Source organism: Manis pentadactyla, chromosome 2 (genome assembly GCF_030020395.1).
Source record: "Manis pentadactyla isolate mManPen7 chromosome 2, mManPen7.hap1, whole genome shotgun sequence".
NCBI lineage: Eukaryota > Metazoa > Chordata > Mammalia > Pholidota > Manidae > Manis > Manis pentadactyla.
In genome coordinates this window covers 93890803-93909296 of record NC_080020.1, presented here as the reverse complement: position 1 = coordinate 93909296, position 18494 = coordinate 93890803, and the positions used below count along the sequence as shown (strand labels likewise).

Genomic DNA, 18494 nt, shown 5'->3' with positions numbered 1-18494 from the left:
TTGCCATTGCAGGCTTTAAGTTTGTGGTTACCAAAGGTTCAGGGTTAGCTTCTTTACTATCTTACCGTCTAACTTAACTCGCTTGTTGAGCTATTATAAACACGGTCTGATGATTCTTTATTTCTCTCCCTTCTTTTTCCTCCTCCTCCCTTCTTCATATGTTGGGTGTTTTGTTCTGTGCTCTTTTTAGGAGTGCTCCCATCTGAAGCAGTCCCTATAAGCTGCCCTGTAGAGGTGGTTTGTGTGAGGCAAATTCCCTCAACTTTTGGTTGTCTGGGAATTGTTTAATCCCTCCTTTGTATTTAAATGATAATCGTGCCGGATACAGTAGTCTTGGTTCGAGGCCCTTTTGTTTAGTTGTATTAAGTATATAATGCCATTCTCTTCTGGCCTGTAGGGTTTCTGTTGAGAAGTCGATGATATCCTGATGTGTTTTCCTTTGTAGGTGACCTTTTTTTTCTCTCTTGCTGCCTTTAATACTTTGTCTTTGTCTTTGATCTTTTCCATTTTAATTATCATGTGTCTTGGTGTTTCCCTCCTTGAATCCGTTGTCTTGGGAATTCTGTGTACCTCTGTGGTCTGAGGCCATTTCCTCCCCTAGCTTGGGGAAGTTCTCGGCAATTATTTCTTCAAAGACACTTTCTATCCGTTTTTCTCTCTCTTCTTCTTCTGGTACCCCTATAATGCGGATATTGTTCCGTTTTGATTGGTCACTCAGCTCTCTTAGAGTTCTTTCATTCCTGGAGATCCTTTTATCTCTCTCTGCATCAGCTTCTCTGCGTTCCTGTTCTCTGTTTTCTAGTCCATTAATGGTCTCTTGCATCTCGTCCATTCTGTTTTGAAGTCCTTCCAGAGCTTGTTTTATTTCTGTATTCTCCTTCCTTAGTTCTTGCATATTTCTCTGCAAGTCCATCAGCATGGTTATGACTTTTGTTTTGAATTCTTTTTCAGGAAGACTGGTTAAATCTATCTCCTTAGGTTCCTTCTCAGGGGAAGATGTAGCAGATGCCAAAGTTGTCTGGGTTAGTCTTGTCTGGATCAAATTTTTTTGCCATTTCATTTTGATAGGTCCACTTGAGTGCTATTGACGTGTTTATCAGCTTTCCACTTGGTTCCTGGCCTTTCTTTACTGGGACAACTGCGACCCCTAGTGGCTTTTGTTGGGCAATTGCGTGTAGACTGGGTCTTTGTATCTTGCTAGGCTGGTATGGAGGAACCTCCCTTGCTGTGGGCGTGGCCAGCCTCAGGCTGCTGTTCTGCTATGGCAGGGCCCCGGAGGGTAATGGACGGGGGGCTGTTTGGCTGTTTACCTCTGTGAGGGGTCTCAGAGCTGTTGCACAGGGGGTTCGTGTGCCCGGATTTCCCTGGAATTTCCAGCCGCTGGACTGTGACCTGGGTGGTTTCCATCCAGTTGTGGCATCCCTGTCCCTTTAAGACTTTCAAAAAGCACTCGCTTTTCTTTGTCACAGTGGCATCGGCTTCGGGACCCGCTCAGAGGTCTTGCTGCCCTCTTACCCTAGTTTCCAGCCCTCCACCCATGCATTGTGTCTGCGCTTTGGTTTGGATGGCTGGGGCTGGGTGTTCAGCATTCCTGGGCTCCCTCTCCCTCCCCGCTCCGACTCCTCTCCTCCCACCGGGTGCTGGGGGGAGGGGCGCTCGGGTTCCGCCGGGCCGGGGCTTGTATCTTACCCCTTTCACCAGTCGCTGGGTTCTCACAGGTGTGGATGTAGTCTGGCTATTGTCCTGTGTCTTCTGGTCTCTCTTTTAGGATTAGTTATATTTGTTGTATTTTCAAAAATATATATGTTTTTGGAGGAGATTCCCACTGTCCTACTCACGCCGCCATCTTGGCTCCACTCTCCTTGCTTTATTTGTTTTTAGATGGTTAGGAATGGTAGGCTTTATAGTGCGTGATCTGGTAAAGAAATGAGTTGATGTGGAAACTGATGGAGAAGACCTAGAAATGAAATTAAAGACACTATTGATAACAAATATAGATTTATATTCCTTTTATGTGTTGGATATGTACTGTGTATAATATGTGAAGTTTAAATAATACGGAATTTTTGGATTAATTTTATTTTTATCAAACTGTTAAATATTTAAAAATACTATCTTTATAAAAAACACCAAATAATAAGAATATTAAATCCCTTGTAGAGATGACTGTTTGCAGTTAAAACTGCTATTTGATTATAAGACTCAGAGTCCCCTGAGGAAGATTGTCTTTTGTCATAAAACAGCTAATACGCCATAACTGTTCCTTATCTACTCTTGCTACCAAAGACCAAGTTTGTCAGCTTTCTCTCCTGAACTTTTATGATGTGAGTGCAATGATTGACCATTACCTATGTAAATATCGTATATTTAATATATTGACATGATTTCTTGATAAGTGATTGACAAGAGAAATACATGATGATTTGAACATCTTGAGAAGTTGGGATATTTCAGGAAAAGAGAAGGGAAATCAAGCAAATATTCCCTTGGAAAATATAGAGTAGGTAAAAAGTGAGAAATCTTGGCCTTTTAAAAAAATGTTTGTTTCATCATAAAGGTAAGATGTTTAGACTGTCAGAAACTTTGTAACCTCTTGGGTTACCTTTGCACAACTACTGTTTACAATCTGGCATGTTTCCTCTTGTCTTTTATTCTTAAGAATTAATATTTGTATAGTTTTTTTTATTCAGGTATTATTGATATACACTCTTATGAAGGTTTCACATGAAAAAACAATGTGGTTACTACATTTACCCATATTATCATGTCCCCACCCATACCCCAGTGCAGTCACTGTCCATCAGTGGAATAAAATGCCACAGATTCACTATTTGCCTTCTCTGTGCTACACTGTTTTCTCCATGAACCCCTACCCCGTGTGTACTAAACATAAAACCTCTCAATCCCCTTCTCCCTCCTTCCCCGCCCGCCCTCGCACATCCGTCCCCTTTGGTAACCACTAGCTCATTCTCGGAGTCTGTGAGTCTGCTGCCATTTTGCTCCTTCAGTTTTGCTTCATTGTTATACTCCACAAATGAGGGAAATCATTTGGCACTTGTCTTTCTCCACCTGGCTTATTTCACTGAGCATAATGTCCTCCAGCTCCATCCATGTTGTTGCAAGTGGTAGGATTTGTTTGTTTCTTATATGGCTGAATAGTATTCCATTGTGTATATGTACCATATCTTCTTTATCCATTCATCTACTGATGGACACTTAGGTTGCTTCCATAGCTTGGCTATTTTAAAAAGTGCTGCGATAAATGTAAGGGTGCATATGTCTTTTTGAATCTGAGAAGTTGTATTCTTTGGGTAAATTCCAAGGAGTGGGATTCCCGGGTCGAATGGCATTTCTATTTTTAGTATTTTGAGGAACCTCCATATTGCTTTTCACAATGGTTGAACTAGCTTACATTCACCCCAGCAGTGTAGGAGGTTCCCCTTTCTCCGCATCTTTGCCAGCATTTGTTGTTCTTAGTCTTTTTGATGCTGGCCATGCTTGCTGGTGTGAGGTGATAACTCATTGTGTTTTAAATTTGCATTTCCCTGATGATTAGTGATGTGGAGCATCTTTTCATGTGTCTGTTTGCCATCTGAATTTCTTCTTTGGAGAACTGTCTCTTAATATCCTCTGCCCATTTTTTAATTGGGTTATTTGGTTTTTGGGTGTTGAGGCATGTAACTTCTTTATATTTTGGATGTTAACCCCTTGTCAGATGTGTCATTTACAAATATATTCTCCCATACTGTAGGATGCCATTTTGTTCTGTTGATGGTGTCTTTTGCTGTACAGAAGCTTTTTAGTTTGATGTAGTCCCATGAGTTCATTTTTGCTTTTGTTTCTTTCTCAAGGAGATGTGTTCAGGAAGAAGTTGCTCATGCTTATATTCAGGAGATTTTTGTCTATGTTGTCTTGTAAGAGTTTTATTGTTTCATGACTTACATTCAGGTCTTTGATCCATTTTGAGTTTACTTTTGTGTATGGGGTTAGACAATAATTCAGTTTCATTCTCTTGCATGTAGCTGTCCAGTTTTGCCAATACCAATTGTTGAAGAGACTGTCATTTCCCCATTGTATCTACATGGCTCCTTTATCTTATATTATTTGACCATATGTGGTTAGGTTTATATCTGACCTCTCTAGTCTGTTCTACTGGTCTGTAGCTCAGTTTTTGTGCCAGTACCAAATTGTCTTGATTAACACTGGCTTTGTAGTAGAGCTTGAAGTTGGGGAGCGAGATTCCCCCCTGCTTTATTCTTCCTTCTCAGTATTGTTTTGGCTATTTGGGGTCTTTTGTGGTTCTATATGAGTTTTAGAACTATTTGTTCCAGTTCGTTGAAGAATGCTGTTGGTATTTTGATAGGGATTGCATTGAATCTGTAGGTTGTTTTAGGCAGGATGGCCATTTTGACAATATTAATTCTTAAGAGCATGGCATATGTTTCCATTTTTGGATATGTTCTTTAATTTCTCTCATGAGTGTCTTAAAGTTTTTAGAGTATAGGTCTTTCAGTTCCTTTGTTAGGTTTATTCCTAGATATTTTATTCTTTTTGATTCAACTTTGAATGGAATTGTTTCCTGATTTCTGTCTCTGCTAGTTCATTGTTAGTGTATAAGAGTGCCCCAGATTTCTACATAGTAATTTTCTATCCTGCATCTTTGCTGAATTCTGATACTAGTTCTAGTAGTTTTGGAGTGGATTCTTCTGGGTTTTTAATCTACAATATCATGTCATCTGCAAACAGGGACAGTTTAACTTCTTCCTTGCCAGTCTGGATGACTTTTATTTCTTTGTGTTGTCTGATTGCTGTAGCTAGGACCTCCAGTACTATGTTTAATAGAAGTGGGGAGAGTAGGCATCCCTGTCTTGTTCCTCATCTTAAAGGGAAAGTTTCAGCTTGTCATTGTTAAGTATAATGTTGGCTGTGGGTTTGTCATGTATGGCCTGTATTATGTTGAGGTATACTTACCCTCTATACCCATATTGTTGAGTGTTTCTATCATGAATGGATGTTGAATTTTGTCAAATGATTTTTGAGCTTCTATGGAGATGATCATGTGGTTTTTGTCCTTCTTTTTATTGATGTGGTGGATGATGTCGATGGATTTTTGAATGTTGTACCATCCTTGCATCCCTGATGCAAGTATGGCTAGGAATTTATCTATTTTGTTTATTTTTTTAAGGAACCTGTTCGTGGTTTCATTGATTTTTTCTATTATTTTATTCTTCTCAATTTTATTTCTTCTCTGATCTTTATTATGTTCCTCCTTCTGCTGACTTTGGGTTTCATTTGTTCTTCTTTTCTAGTTTCAGTAATTGTGACTTTAGACTATTCATTTGGGATTGTTCTTCCTTCTTTAAATAGGGCTGGATTGCTATATATACTTTCCTCTTATCACTGCCTTCACTGCATCCCACAGAAGTTGGGGCTTTGTGGTGTTGTTGTCATTTGTTGCCATATATTGCTGTATCTGTTTTAATTTGGTCATTGATGCATTAATTATTTAGGAGCATGTTGTTAAGCCTTTTTTTTTTTCTTTGTACAATTTATTTCTAGTTTTATACCTTTGTGATCAGAGAAGTTGGTTGGTAGTATTTGAATCTTTTTGAATTCAATGAGGTTCTTTTTGTGGCCTCGTATGTGGTTTATTCTGGAAAATGTTCCATGTGCAATTGAGAAGAATGTATATCTTGCTGCTTTTCGTTGTAGAGTTCTGTGGATGTCTATTAGGTCCATCTGTTCTAGTGTGTTTTCCAGTGCCTCTGTCTTTACTCATTTTCTGTCTTGTTGATCTTTCCTTTGGAGTGAGTGGTGTGTTGAAGTCTCCTAAAATGAGTGCATTGCATTCTGTTTTCTCCTTTAATTCTGTTAGTATTTGTTTCACATATGTTGGTGCTCCTGTATTGGGTGCATATATATTTATAATGGTTATATCCTCTTGTTGGACTGACCCCTTTATTATTATAATGCCCTTCTTTATCCCTTGTTACTCTCTCTGTTTTGGAGTCTATTTTGTCTGATACAAGTACTGTAACACCTGATTTTTTCTCCCTATTGTTTGCATGAAATATCTTTTTCCATCCCTTGACTTTTAGTCTGTGTATGTCTTTGGGTTTGAGGTGAGTCTTTTGCAAGCAGCATATAGATGGGTCTTGCTTTTTTATCCGTTCTATTACTCTGTGTCTTTTGATTGGTGCATTCAGTCCATTTGCGTTTAGGGTGATTATTGACAGACATGTACTTATTACCATTGCATGCTTTGGATTCATGGTTACCAAAGATTCAAAGATAACTTTACTATCTTACTGTCTAACTTAAGTCTCTTTTTAAGCTATTATAAACACAGTCTGATGATTCTTTATTTCTCTCCCTTCTTATTCCTCCTCCTCCATTCTTTATATGTTAGGTGTTTTATTCTGTAATCTTTTGTGTTTCCTTTGACTGCTTTTGTGGATAGTTGATTTTATGTTTGCCCTGTAGTTAGTATTTAGTTGGTCGGCTTTCTTTGCTGTGATTTTTGTTTTCTCTGGTGATATCTGTTTAGCCTTAGGAGTGCTTCCATCTAGAGCAGTCCTTTTAAAATATCCTGTAGAGTTGGTTTGTGGGAGGCAAATTCCCTCAACTTTTGCTTGTCTGGAGATTGTTTAATCCCTCCTTCAAATTTAAATGATAATTGTGCTGGATACAGTATTCTTGGTTCAAGGCTCTTCTGTTTCATTGCATTAAATATATCATGCCATTCTCTTCTGGCCTGTAAGGTTTCTGTTTAGAAATCTGATTATTGCCTGATGGGTTTTCCTTTATAGGTGATCTTTTTTCTCTTTCTGGCTGCCTTTAATATCCTGTCCTTGTCTTTGATCTTTGCCGTTTTATTTATTACATGTCTTGGTGTTGTCCTCCTTGGGTCCCTTGTGTTGGGAGGTCTGTGGGCTTCCATGGTCTGAGAGACTGTTTCCTTCCCCAGCCTGGGGAAATTTTCAGCAGTTATTTCTTCAAAGTCACTTTCCATCTCTTTTTCTCTCTTTTTCTTCTGGGACCCCTATAATGCAAATATTGTTCCTTTTTTATTGGTCACACAGTTGTCTTAATATTCTTTCATTCCTAGAGATCCTTTTATCTCTCTCTACCTCAGCTTCTCCGTATTTCTGTTCTCTGATTTCTATTCTATTAGCAGTCTCTTGCACCTCGTCCAGTCTGCTCTTAAGACTGTTTCATTTCTGTTATCTCCCTCCGGATTTCATCCCTTAGCTCCTGCATATTTCTCTGCAGGTCCATCACCATGATTATAACTTTTATTTTGAATTCTTTCTCAGGAAGATTGGTTATATCTATCTCACCAGGCCCTCTCTCTGAGGTTGTCTGAGTGATTTTTGACTGGACCAGATTCTTCTCCTTTTCATGGTGATAGAAGTGGTCATAGGCAGGTGGCGCTTGTGTCACCTGGGAGAACAAAGTCCCTTCCTGTTTGGTGGTCGCCTTGCCCTTCTCTGCTGCCTATGCCATCTACCTGCACACTGGGTGCATTCTCTGGGATAATCTCCTGAGTTACCGAGGGCGTGTTACCCCTTGGGCTTGCCTAGTGCACTGCGGAGGTTGACAGACATGCTGGGTGTGTTCTCCTGTGAGGACAGCATTCGTTTGTGCCTTCTGGACCGTTCTCTGGCTTCCGCTGCCTGTGCCGGTTACCAGCACACTGGGACGCAGTCTCGGATAATCTCCTGAGCTACTGTGGGTGGGGTGGCCCTTGGGCTAGCCTAGCGCACTGCACAGGGTGGCAGACATGCCGGGTGTGTTCTCCTGCCAGGACGGTGCCCCTTCCTGCCTTCCGAACCTTGCTCTGTCTTCCTCTGCTTGTGCCAGTTACCTGCACACCAGGAGTCAGTCTCTGGGATAATCTCCTGAGCTGCTGTGGGTGGGGTGGCCCTTAGGCTACCCTAGCACACTGCGGGGGGTGGCATGCACGCCAGGTGTGGTCTCCTGCGAGAATGGCACCCTTTTGTGCCTTGGTCTGGCTTCCTCTCTCTGGTGGGCAGCTGCTCACTGGGAGGAGGCTCTGTGTGGTTGCTGTGGGCAGGGCTGCTCTCCGACTGCTCTGCCGCTGTGGCGGGTCAGCTGGTTTGCTTGCAACCCCAGCTGGGGGGAATGAATGGCAGGCTGCTTATGCCATGAGGGGCTTCGGAGCTGCTTTATCCCCCAGGGGGTTAGGGGGCCTGAAGTTCCTCAAGATTCCCAGCCTGCTGGGCTGAGTGTGCTGGGACGATTTTGTCCAGCTGTTGAGCCTTTGTCCCTTTAAGACTTTTAAAAAGCTCCTACTTTTCTTTTGTCCCAGGGCAGCTGGCTGTGGGGACCCGCTCACAGTCTCTGTCTCGGATTTTACTTTTCTGTTTCTCTCATATCCAGTACACCATGCAATGTGTGTCTTTGCTCCCAGTGCAGATTACTAGGGCTGGTTATTTAGCATTCCTGTGCTTCAACTCTGTCCCCACTCATTCTTTTCCTCCCGCTGGGAGCTGGGGTGGGGGGAGTGCTCGGGTCCCGCCAGGTCATGGCTTTGTATCTTGCCCCCTTCGTGAGATGCTGAGTTCATGCAGATGTAGATGTAGCCTGACTGTTGTTCTGTATCTTCTGGTCTCTCTTTTAGGAATAGCTGTATTTGTTGTATTTTCAAAAATATATATGGTTTTGGGAGATTTCCGCCGCCATCTTGAGCCTCCTATATTTTAAAGTTTTTTCTGTTTCTTCATTGCATTTAGTAATCTGTGGGGTGATATTTGAACACCGTGGGAATATTCTATTTCCCAAGAGCTGTTCTTTCAGTTATTGGTTTAGCATCCATCATTGATCCATGCGTGAATAAATCCACTGTTGATCCATGTGTGATTAAATTGTTTCACTGGGAGATACTTCTTTGATTTTGAAGTTCTTTTTTCTGTAGTTTTTATTGTAATCTTACACTTTCATTTTTAAGTAAGTTCACTTACTAGTTGCTTTAACATTTAGTAATGGGGTGGAGTTATTGTTTGTGTAGAATGTCCTAAAACTAAGCACAAACAGATAATCTAGTAGTCTAAACAGAATTATCATGACTGAAATTAAATTCACTGAAGGCCTGAGAAGTCTTTCTGTTATTGGCAAGGCAGAGGTGCTGTTTTTCCCTTGTCTATTTGTTTCTTTTAATGAAAATTAGTAAGTTTCCAACTATAGGCGTGCCTGTATATCTTTGGACTTTGGATTTTTCTAGAATTGGGAAAGTATCTTACCGAAACAAGCCTCGAAAGTCATTTTTATAGGATACGAGTATTTTTAGGCTCTTGGTCACAAATTGCTGGATTGTTCAGAATCAAAGACTACAGTAAGCCCAGTAATAAATTGAACTGCTAAAATGTGAAAAAGTGGGAAAGGTGAAATGCCTGCTTTTTAAATTTTCACCTTTTTCCTTTCCTATTGTTATTAGGGAAAAAAGGCTATATACTTAGATTTTGAATAATTCTCTTCTATAGTGTAGTTGAGAGCTAATAAAATAGTCATAAGCAGTATTTCCTCTTTCTTACAATTTTGAAACTATACAGATTAATGAAAAGCAACCTCAGTGTATACATTATTAATTAGAAAACCTAGGTAAATTTAATTGTTTTGCTTGAATGTCTCAAGCACCGTAGTAATTGATAGTAACAGAGAAAGGCAAAGGATACATTCTACTAACCTAGGTTGAGAATTTCTTTGGTTACTCATAGACCTCTGCACACAGGAGACATAAACAGCTTTTCTAGTGTCACAGACTAGCTTCGCTGGCCTTCAGCCTACCTGGTGATGACCTCTGTGAAGATCCTGTAAAGTTCTTTGAGAAATACCTTTAGCCATTCCCACACATTGGTGTCTGTCTTTCCATTCCCTTCAACCTTCTACCTTCTTCCTGCCTCCTTTCTTTTCTCCTTCCTTCTCTTCCTCCTCTCATTCTTCCTTCTCTCCCTCCACCCATCCTCCTGTCACCTTTTTCCCTGTCACTCTCAGGTCTCCATTTTTTGGGGAGACTGGTTGTGTGTCTGTTTCACTACTAGGGGCAAATGATAGTGGCAACTGCATTGTATTTCTGCATGTTAATTCCAAAAAAAGTGTACAGAAGCTTAGTTTTCTAGGTGTTCCACCCCCCAAACTGACTACCAGTAGGCAGCAGTCATCTCTTTTATACCAAATGAAGTTTATATCCCCAGTTGTATTGATGCAGTACATTTCTCTCCTTGTTTTTTGCTGCCACCACTGTCCTTTCAGGATAATTCCACAATTGAATACTGTGTGAATATTTAGTATATAGAAAATGTGATCTTTTGAGATTTTTGATGGATTTAGGAATCTTTTTGATAGTTTCTCAAGCAGCCTAGTAAAGGAGAACCGGGTGTGTTTGTATGTGTTTGTATGAGTAGAGTGGTGTGGGTAGGCCTTTTTATGTTGTATGAAGAAGAGCTGGGATTCCAGAGACCTGGTTATCAACTCTCTTGATCATTGTAAGTTTTTCTTCTATAAAAGAGTGATGTTAGTCCACATTCCTTTTTATAGGTTTATAGTTTTCCTTCTTATAGGTTTATAGGTTATACGATCTTTAAAAAGTTAATATGCTTTAGTTATGTGTTATTTACTTATATATGTATATATGTATTTTTTAAAATTGACATACAGTTTTATATTAGTTTCAAGTATACAACACAGTGGTTCAACAGTTATCCATATTATTAAATACTCCAGTGCAGCTACTATCTGTCAACACAGGAGGGTGTTACAGAATTAGTTATGAGTTATTTTTTAATAATCCATTATAGGTCTCTCATTCCTGAATTGTTATTTTTGATGATGCATTATTTAATCTGCAATTTAGGAACTGATTGTTGCTGAAATTTCCCTTATAAGTTAACTAATATTTAGAAATCTTTACAGTGGAGTTTGTGAGTGGTGGTTTGTTTTTTTAGACCTCAAAACCTTTTTACCCATTGCTTAAAACACTCATAATATTGTTTCTCTGGGGGGAATAAACTCTGGATTCCAGTTGTTATTCTAGAAACTTACTTTTTCACAGCTTATTTTCATGATAAGAATAGTTCCTTCTGCCTCCCACCTCATTATCCTGCAGAATTTGGGCAGAGGAAAAAGACTCTTTCTGATTCTTACCATTTTAATAGGTATTGCAGTGCTTGACACAAAATTGATTTTCCAAAGTATTTGAACAGAGCTCTCCCTCCCAGACTGGATGAGCTTCTTGGAAGCAAGGAGCGGGAGTGGGTGGGTGGTGGGGGTGGGTGGGGTACAGAGCATATACTTCTGGGAAGGACCTCGTTGGAGCAGGGTCTGGAGGGAGAGGTTAGGCTGGGGAAGTCTAGCAGCTTCCACTAGAACAGTTGAATGATGAGGGTAAGTGGGCTTATGGGTAAGAGTATGTAGACTTAAAGATTGTCTTGCTATAAAGTGGTGTGTGTGTGTGTGTGTGTGTGCGTGTGTGTGCGCGTACGCACTCTGCACAATGTTTTAGTAAAAATTTCTCTCATGTTGGTAATATTCAGTGATTTTATTTTTCAAGTAGTAGCCCAAAAGAGGGACATGGCTTTTTTTCTTTCTTTTTGGGAGGTGAAGTTTTGGGTCTGAATGAATTCTGATGGAGCCCTTTTCTATAATTATATTCATATTAATATATCCATATATTCTTCCTGTCTTCCAGTGGCATTTTTTTGGTACATACATAAAAGTCTAGACAGTTTATTTTCCTCTACAAGGTTGTACATGATCTGTTCCTGCCTATTTCTCCAGCCTCACTGTGTACCATTTCCCCCTTTTCTCATTAAGTGTCAATCATACTGCCCTTGTTAACTTCGTTTCTACCATTAAAGCCTTGTTTTCAGTTGTTTCCCCTATGTGAAGCTCTGCTTTCCGATCTTTGCATGGCTGTGTCTCTCTAGTCATTCATGTGTCTTGTAAATGTCACCTCATAAGAAGCCTTCCCGGAACACCCAATGTAAAGTAACAAATTCATCTGTAGCCAGTCTTTAATAATATCTTATTTTCTTCATATCATAACCTGTTTTCTTCCTTGCTTCCTCCTTCCCTCTCTTCATCCCTTCCTTCCTTCCTAACAGATCTAGCTTCTCCCACTAGAATGTAAGATGCATGAAATCAGAGATACTGTTTTGTACACTGCTCTGTTCTCAGCACCTAGAACAGTGCCTGGTACCTAGCAGGCTTTCAGCAATTTTACTTAATAATTTAATTAGAGGCTGAATAGTTCAGTGTGAATACTTTATTCAAAATTCATCACTTTATTCAGCAACTATTTAATAAGCATATATTGTGTATCTTATTGGGCTCCTGGGACTTCAGAGATGCCTTAAGGCAAGAGAGGTGTCACTTGAGGAGAGTATTAAATACTGATTAAGATTAGTGGCTTTGGTGTTCAAGTCCAAGCACTGCCACTTAGATTGTGACAAGGTAAGATCTTTGATTCTTTAGTTTTCTACTGAAAAAATGGGGTAATAATATATTCTGCACAGAATTATTATTAGGAAGAATAAAAAATGAATAAAGCACTTAGTTCAATGCTTGACATATAACATATGCTTAGATATTGGCTTTTTTAAAGGAAAACCTTTTATTTTTATTTTGGCTGGCTGCTTTTATAGTGTTGGGGGAGAATCAGTGAATTCCTGCATTTCATACCTTAGACAGTTCCCTTGTGAGGACTGCAAATAGCGCTGGTCTACCCTTTCATAGGAGTATGTAATTGGAGCTGCTGTACATGTTGTCATCTGCTGCACTAGCGGTGGCACTGGGTTTTCAGATGTATCTCAGTTTGAGATGCTCTAAAGTTAAGCTTCTCAGCTTTGGCAATTTACAGTTCTAAAATAGTGACAAGAGAACTTAATAAGGTGTAGGTTTTTGCCCCACTGCTTCCCTCCTCCAACTCCTGTTCCATTTGGTAAGTTAGGAGGGAAGAGTGAGAATTTGTATTTCCATGAGATGGTGCTGGTGTTACCAGTCTTTGGACCACACTTGGAGTAGGACTTTTTCTGGGGGTTGTGCTGATATGTAACAGGGTAGCTACTAACCACCTGTCGCTATTGAGTACTTGGAATGTGGGGAGCTTAAAATAAGGTGTGCTTTAAGTGTAAAATATATGCAGAATTTTAAAGACTATAAAAAACAAAAACATATAACAAAATATTGATAACATGTTAAAATGATAACATTTTGAATATGTTGAGTTAAAGGATATAATATTAAAACTAATTTCATGTTTCCTTTTACTTAATGTGGCTACTAGAAAATATAAAATTACATATATGGGTTGCTTTTGTGGCTTCCATTATATTTCTACTGGACAGAAAAAAATAAAGTCTCTTTAATGTATCTTCTAAGGTCTCCATAAAGTGAATTTCTCTTACATAGCCTATTTTTGAAATCATACCTCACCAATAAGCCTAAATTGAGTGAAAATGTGTTCACTTGTTTTCAAGTGATAATGAACACAGGAACTTACATTGTTCAAGGAACTCCCAATTAGTAGGAGAAGGAGTATGTATCTATAAGGAACCCTAGTCAGTTCTAAAAGAGACAAGAACAGACTACTAGTTTAAAATCTTAGCAAACTCCATTGTTAATTGATGGCATTTTGTCTAATTCTGGTTATTTTGCTCTAGCTCTACTTTACTCACCTAGGCTTCAAAATTGGTAATATTTCTTAAAAGTTGTAATATTTTGGGTCAAATTTCTTATTGAATCAACATTTGGGACCTTCCCTTTTCATTAGTCATTGCAATTTAATTACAACTCTTTAACAAAGGAAGTTACTTGCTTTGGTTATTTCTTTATGGATTAATGACTTTCAGACTTTTACTATCTAGAACATTTTTCAGTTTTAAATATAATTACTGTCACAAAGTATATTTATTCCCAGTCACCTCTGCACTGAGAATTTAGATTTCTATCAATTTTTAGCTTTTAGTTTTAATCTTACACACTTCATACATGTATATTATGAACACTTATACATACTTTGCTAAGTACACAATTGCATATAATTTGGGGGATGATTAGAAACAGAATTCCTAGTGAATTCAATAAATTGCTCATGTATTTTTAGAATGGCTTCATATATTTAGTGTAGGATTAGATTATCCAACCTTAAGATCCTTTCTAATGTAGACTTTATATTTTGTTTGCTGGTTCAGTTTATTCTGCTCCTGCTCCCAATATTTCTTGGGTATATTGTATTTTGAAAAACATTTCAGATGTGTGTTATTGGTGGCACATGAAGTAATGTTATGAGGTACTTAGCAATGAGTCAAATAATTCTTTTTTCAATGCTCTTCCTTCTGATTTTGTCGGAGATAAAGTGGTTAATGCTTTTATAATGTTTATTAATCTTTTAAAAACTAAGAAGGCGTTATATGTAGAATCTTGGGCAGGCAACAGTATTAACCAGAATTTCGTAACTTTGGTTTCTGTGTCTATGGGTTTTTTTTCTCCTTCCCCAATTTTTTTCTATTTATGGTACAGTGGAAGGTAGTTTCCTGTAGAACTAAATTGATTTAGGCAAATTGATTTGAATTATGGGAATTTTATGTTAAGTGTGGGTGGGACGTAGAAAAGATAAAAACCCAGTAGAAACAGGAAGGAGTAGGTGACCTATTAAAGTATAAGAGTAATGCAAAACACTGAAGGTTTTTCTCTATGTTACTGTTATTATTATTTTTTTTAATGTATAATGTACATTCAAGTGTGATAACCTATCTTTCCCAGGTTTCCATGGATCTCAATAGTGCCAGCACTGTTGTTCTTCAGGTCTTAACACAGGCCACCAGTCAGGATACTGCTGTGTTAAAACCAGCTGAGGAGCAGTTGAAACAGTGGGAGACACAGCCAGGTTTCTATTCAGTGTTGCTGGTAAGTTGATCTACAGTAGTTAACTATTATTTTTAATAAAATGAGACATCATTTAATTGTTCTGAAAACCTACTTGTACTTGGTTTACTTTAGTGAAACTGATCCAAGTGTTTGGCTGCCTGCTTTACTACTGCTGTTTATTAATTCAGGGCATGGCTCTTTGAGGGTGTTTAAGATATGTTTGTTGTTGGTTAACAGCTCAGCAGGGTATTGGTAGTATCTGCTGAGAAGGCAACACTGTGCTGATACTCCATTTTAGCATGTTACTCTGTCCTCAAGATTATAGGTCGTACACTTTCATGTTTTGTCTTTATCCTTTTCCCAGTTAACTTAGGTTGTCAGAGTCGGTCAGGTTTCCCCATGCCAGCACTGCACCCAGGTCTGCTTTGTTCAGTGTCACTTTAAAACATTGTTTCCTTTCCGCCATCTAAAATTTCATTTTCTTAACATATCTGATCTTTTATAGGTATTATGGGAAATAGTATAGTAATTAACAATATATGCTTTAATTAAACCTATCTGAGAACTTAAAGTTTTTGGCTAATTAACAACATTGTTTTCTCAATACCAGAATGTCTTGTATTGAGGGCGTACTTTATTCTTCTTTTGAAAAATTGAGAACTCTTGATTAGAACTTGAGATTTAGTTTCTGGCCAGGGCAATCAGGCTACCACCAATTGGATCAAAAACTGATCCAATATTTGTGACGGGGTCACACATTCAGAGCACAACTGTTTATCAGATCTTGTAAAATAGAAAAAGCAATTGACATAGATTTTGACTTCATGTCTAAAAAGTTGGAGTTGTTTGTTAAATTTAACAAGATACTGGTCATGCCTGTTAGGGAAATTAAATGTCTGGAGCCATATATGATATTTTGAATATAATATGAAAGTTGGCTCTTTGGCTCAGTATCAAAAAGGTACAAAACAGATTGCTTTTTAAAAATACTGAAGAAAATACATATTCTTGTTTAGGTAATCTGAGCATGATGTTTGTAAGTTTTGGGCACAGTATAAATCTAGAAAATCTCTATTGTTACTTTTCATGTTTATTTAAATGAATGTGCTCTGTGTTTTTTTCAGGCCAAAATGTGAAACACTTTTGGAATTCCTTATTTTAGTTAGTGCTGGACCTTAAAAAAAAGCAGTAGGAGCTTGCTTAACTGTTCACTTTGTGTGTAATTAATAATTGTGAATTATTTATAATATTAAGTGCCTAAACCATTTTTAAAATTTTTTCTTCTTAGACAGGTTGGTAAAATTTCTTTTTACATGAAATAGATTATATTTATAATAGGTTAAAAGTCTGCCGAGTTAATTCTTTTTCCCTGTACTCATTGTCCTGGCATATTTAGTGTATTTTTGCTTTAGCTCTTCATTCTAGTCTGAAGGTTCCTAAATTTGTATCCCTGATCTCAGGCTTGTATTGCAGTCCTATTATTAAAAATACTTAAACGGACTGTTTCTACTACAGTTGAAATTTGCAACTTGACTTTTCTTGGTTCCCTAAGTGTAGCTGAGACAGGCTATGATCCACCAAATTCTACATTATTCCCAAATTGCTTCCATTCATTCACTCAGTTGCTGAGTAGATATTTATGAAATTCTCCTATGCTGGGCCCTGTGCTACACTATGGGCATAAACACAACTCAATATCGTGTGGAAAGTAGAAAATATTCCAGGAAAGCAGAAAATTTTCCTGACTGGTGGCCTGTGTTAAGACCTGTGGTGTGGTAGTGTTAAAATCAGATGTGATTAATGTGATAAGAAGTCCATTCTTTTGCAGAGGAAACCCAGAAGAGGGACTCTAACTCAGTTGTCAGGGGTATTAAGGAACAAATGAGTGTTACATAACTATTTTTGTAAGCTTTTTTTTTTTTTTTTTGTATACACATGATTTCTAGAAATGGGATTATGTTATACATACCTGTTTTTAATACTCAACATAAAATATTTCCTACACTAGAGAACAACTGCCACATAATTGTTTTTGGGGTTGAAGTTTTACCACACAAGATTGTGTTGAAGAGATCAAATTCTGGGGATTTGAGTTGCTTTTGGTCTGAGGTGTAGTGCAGCTTTAGTTAATGCATTTCTTAAAACATTGCTACATTTGTTCTATGTACCCACTATTCTAGATAAGTTTTTTACAAATAAATAAGTAAAACACCTTAATTCTTAGTCTTCATGATGTTTTAAATTACAGTGTAAATATTAGCCTTACTGTTCTTTTTATTTCCTTATACAACTGTCAGTTACACATCTTTGACAATTTAAATAAATTTTTTGATAAAAATGTTTAAATGTTTCAGAACAATAGTAATTTTCTCCTTGATTACTAAGATCATGCTGCATGGTTTGGACTGCACAGTCCTTTTTATGGTGTCCCACTATGGTGTGAAACAAGGACTGCCTGTATTTGGATAAGCACAGTGAATAACATTTTTGAATATTGGTTAATTTTGAATTGAAATTATTCACATCACATCTGCCTTTATATATCATTTGAAAATATTCTGCTGTCAAGCTTATTTGTAAGCCTAATTGTTTTGATGAGGATACTTTGAAATAATTTATTTCATAGTATGTATTAATAACCCAAGGGCTTTGACTCCTTAGAATCATGAACTATGTTGTGGTGAGTCTCCTTTTTCTTTTTTAACTTATCAGGAGTTTTAGTTTTGTATAGGTTGTAATATATAACTGGGTTTGCTTTTGTGTTCAATTTTTTATTAGGAAAATTTTAAGCATGTCTGAAAGAGTAGTATAATGAATCTCCACATATCCATTACTCAGCTTAAACAGTTAACATGCTATTGAGCATGTGTGCTTTCTTACATGAATTGTAGAGCTATAAATACTTAGAAAATAATGTGATATATGTAGTGATGAAAGTTAAATGAAACAGTTAATTTAAAAAAATCTATCCATACTCTATTATGGGTATATTATACTTTCACCTTGTTACATGTCATTCTAATACTATGTTTTTATTTACAGAATATTTTCACAAACCACACTCTGGATATAAATGTGAGGTGGCTTGCTGTACTATATTTTAAAAATGGAATTGATCGTTACTGGAGACGAGTAGCACCTCAGTAAGTTTTCCATTGCTCTGTCCCTCTTTTATCACTATTAAAGAAGAAAAGTGTTCTGTGTAGCTAATTACAAGTCAATATCCATATTATTGCTTTACTCAATGAGTTTTTTATTTAGGGATATAAGGATATGTAGATTTCTTGTTGGCCTTCTGCTTTCAAGGATGTCTAATTTTATATGGGCACAAAATTAATGCTGAGGGAATAAGTCATGTTGAAAAAAGTTTTAAGAAAATTTTTTTTTAAAGAAGTATGAGGTTAGTATTTTGAAAAAAAGTCATTGAGAAGAACATTTCAGGTCATTTCTGAGCCAGCCTTTTTCCCAGTCTTTGGCATAATTTCCTTTGTGGTGGGAATGGGGTATACGTTTGTAATCTCATCAGATTCAGTTGTAACTTCTCTGAAGGTTAAGTGATCAGATTTCTGTTAGTAGTTAATTACACATTATATTATTGATGGAAAGAC

The 18494-nt window shown here is 37.7% G+C and overlaps 1 protein-coding gene across 3 annotated transcripts in view; it reads left to right on the top strand.

The window, feature by feature from the left end:
* IPO11 (importin 11) overlaps nucleotides 1-18494 on the top strand; it is a 298239-nt gene that overhangs the window by 19995 nt on the left and 259750 nt on the right. For all 3 annotated transcript variants that reach the window (XM_036887802.2, XM_036887801.2, XM_036887803.2), the window contains exons 2-3: nucleotides 14782-14925; nucleotides 17929-18029. In XM_036887802.2, the coding sequence (XP_036743697.2) occupies nucleotides 14788-14925; nucleotides 17929-18029 (239 nt within the window). In that variant the 5' untranslated portion in view covers nucleotides 14782-14787. The remainder of the gene's footprint in view (nucleotides 1-14781; nucleotides 14926-17928; nucleotides 18030-18494) is intronic.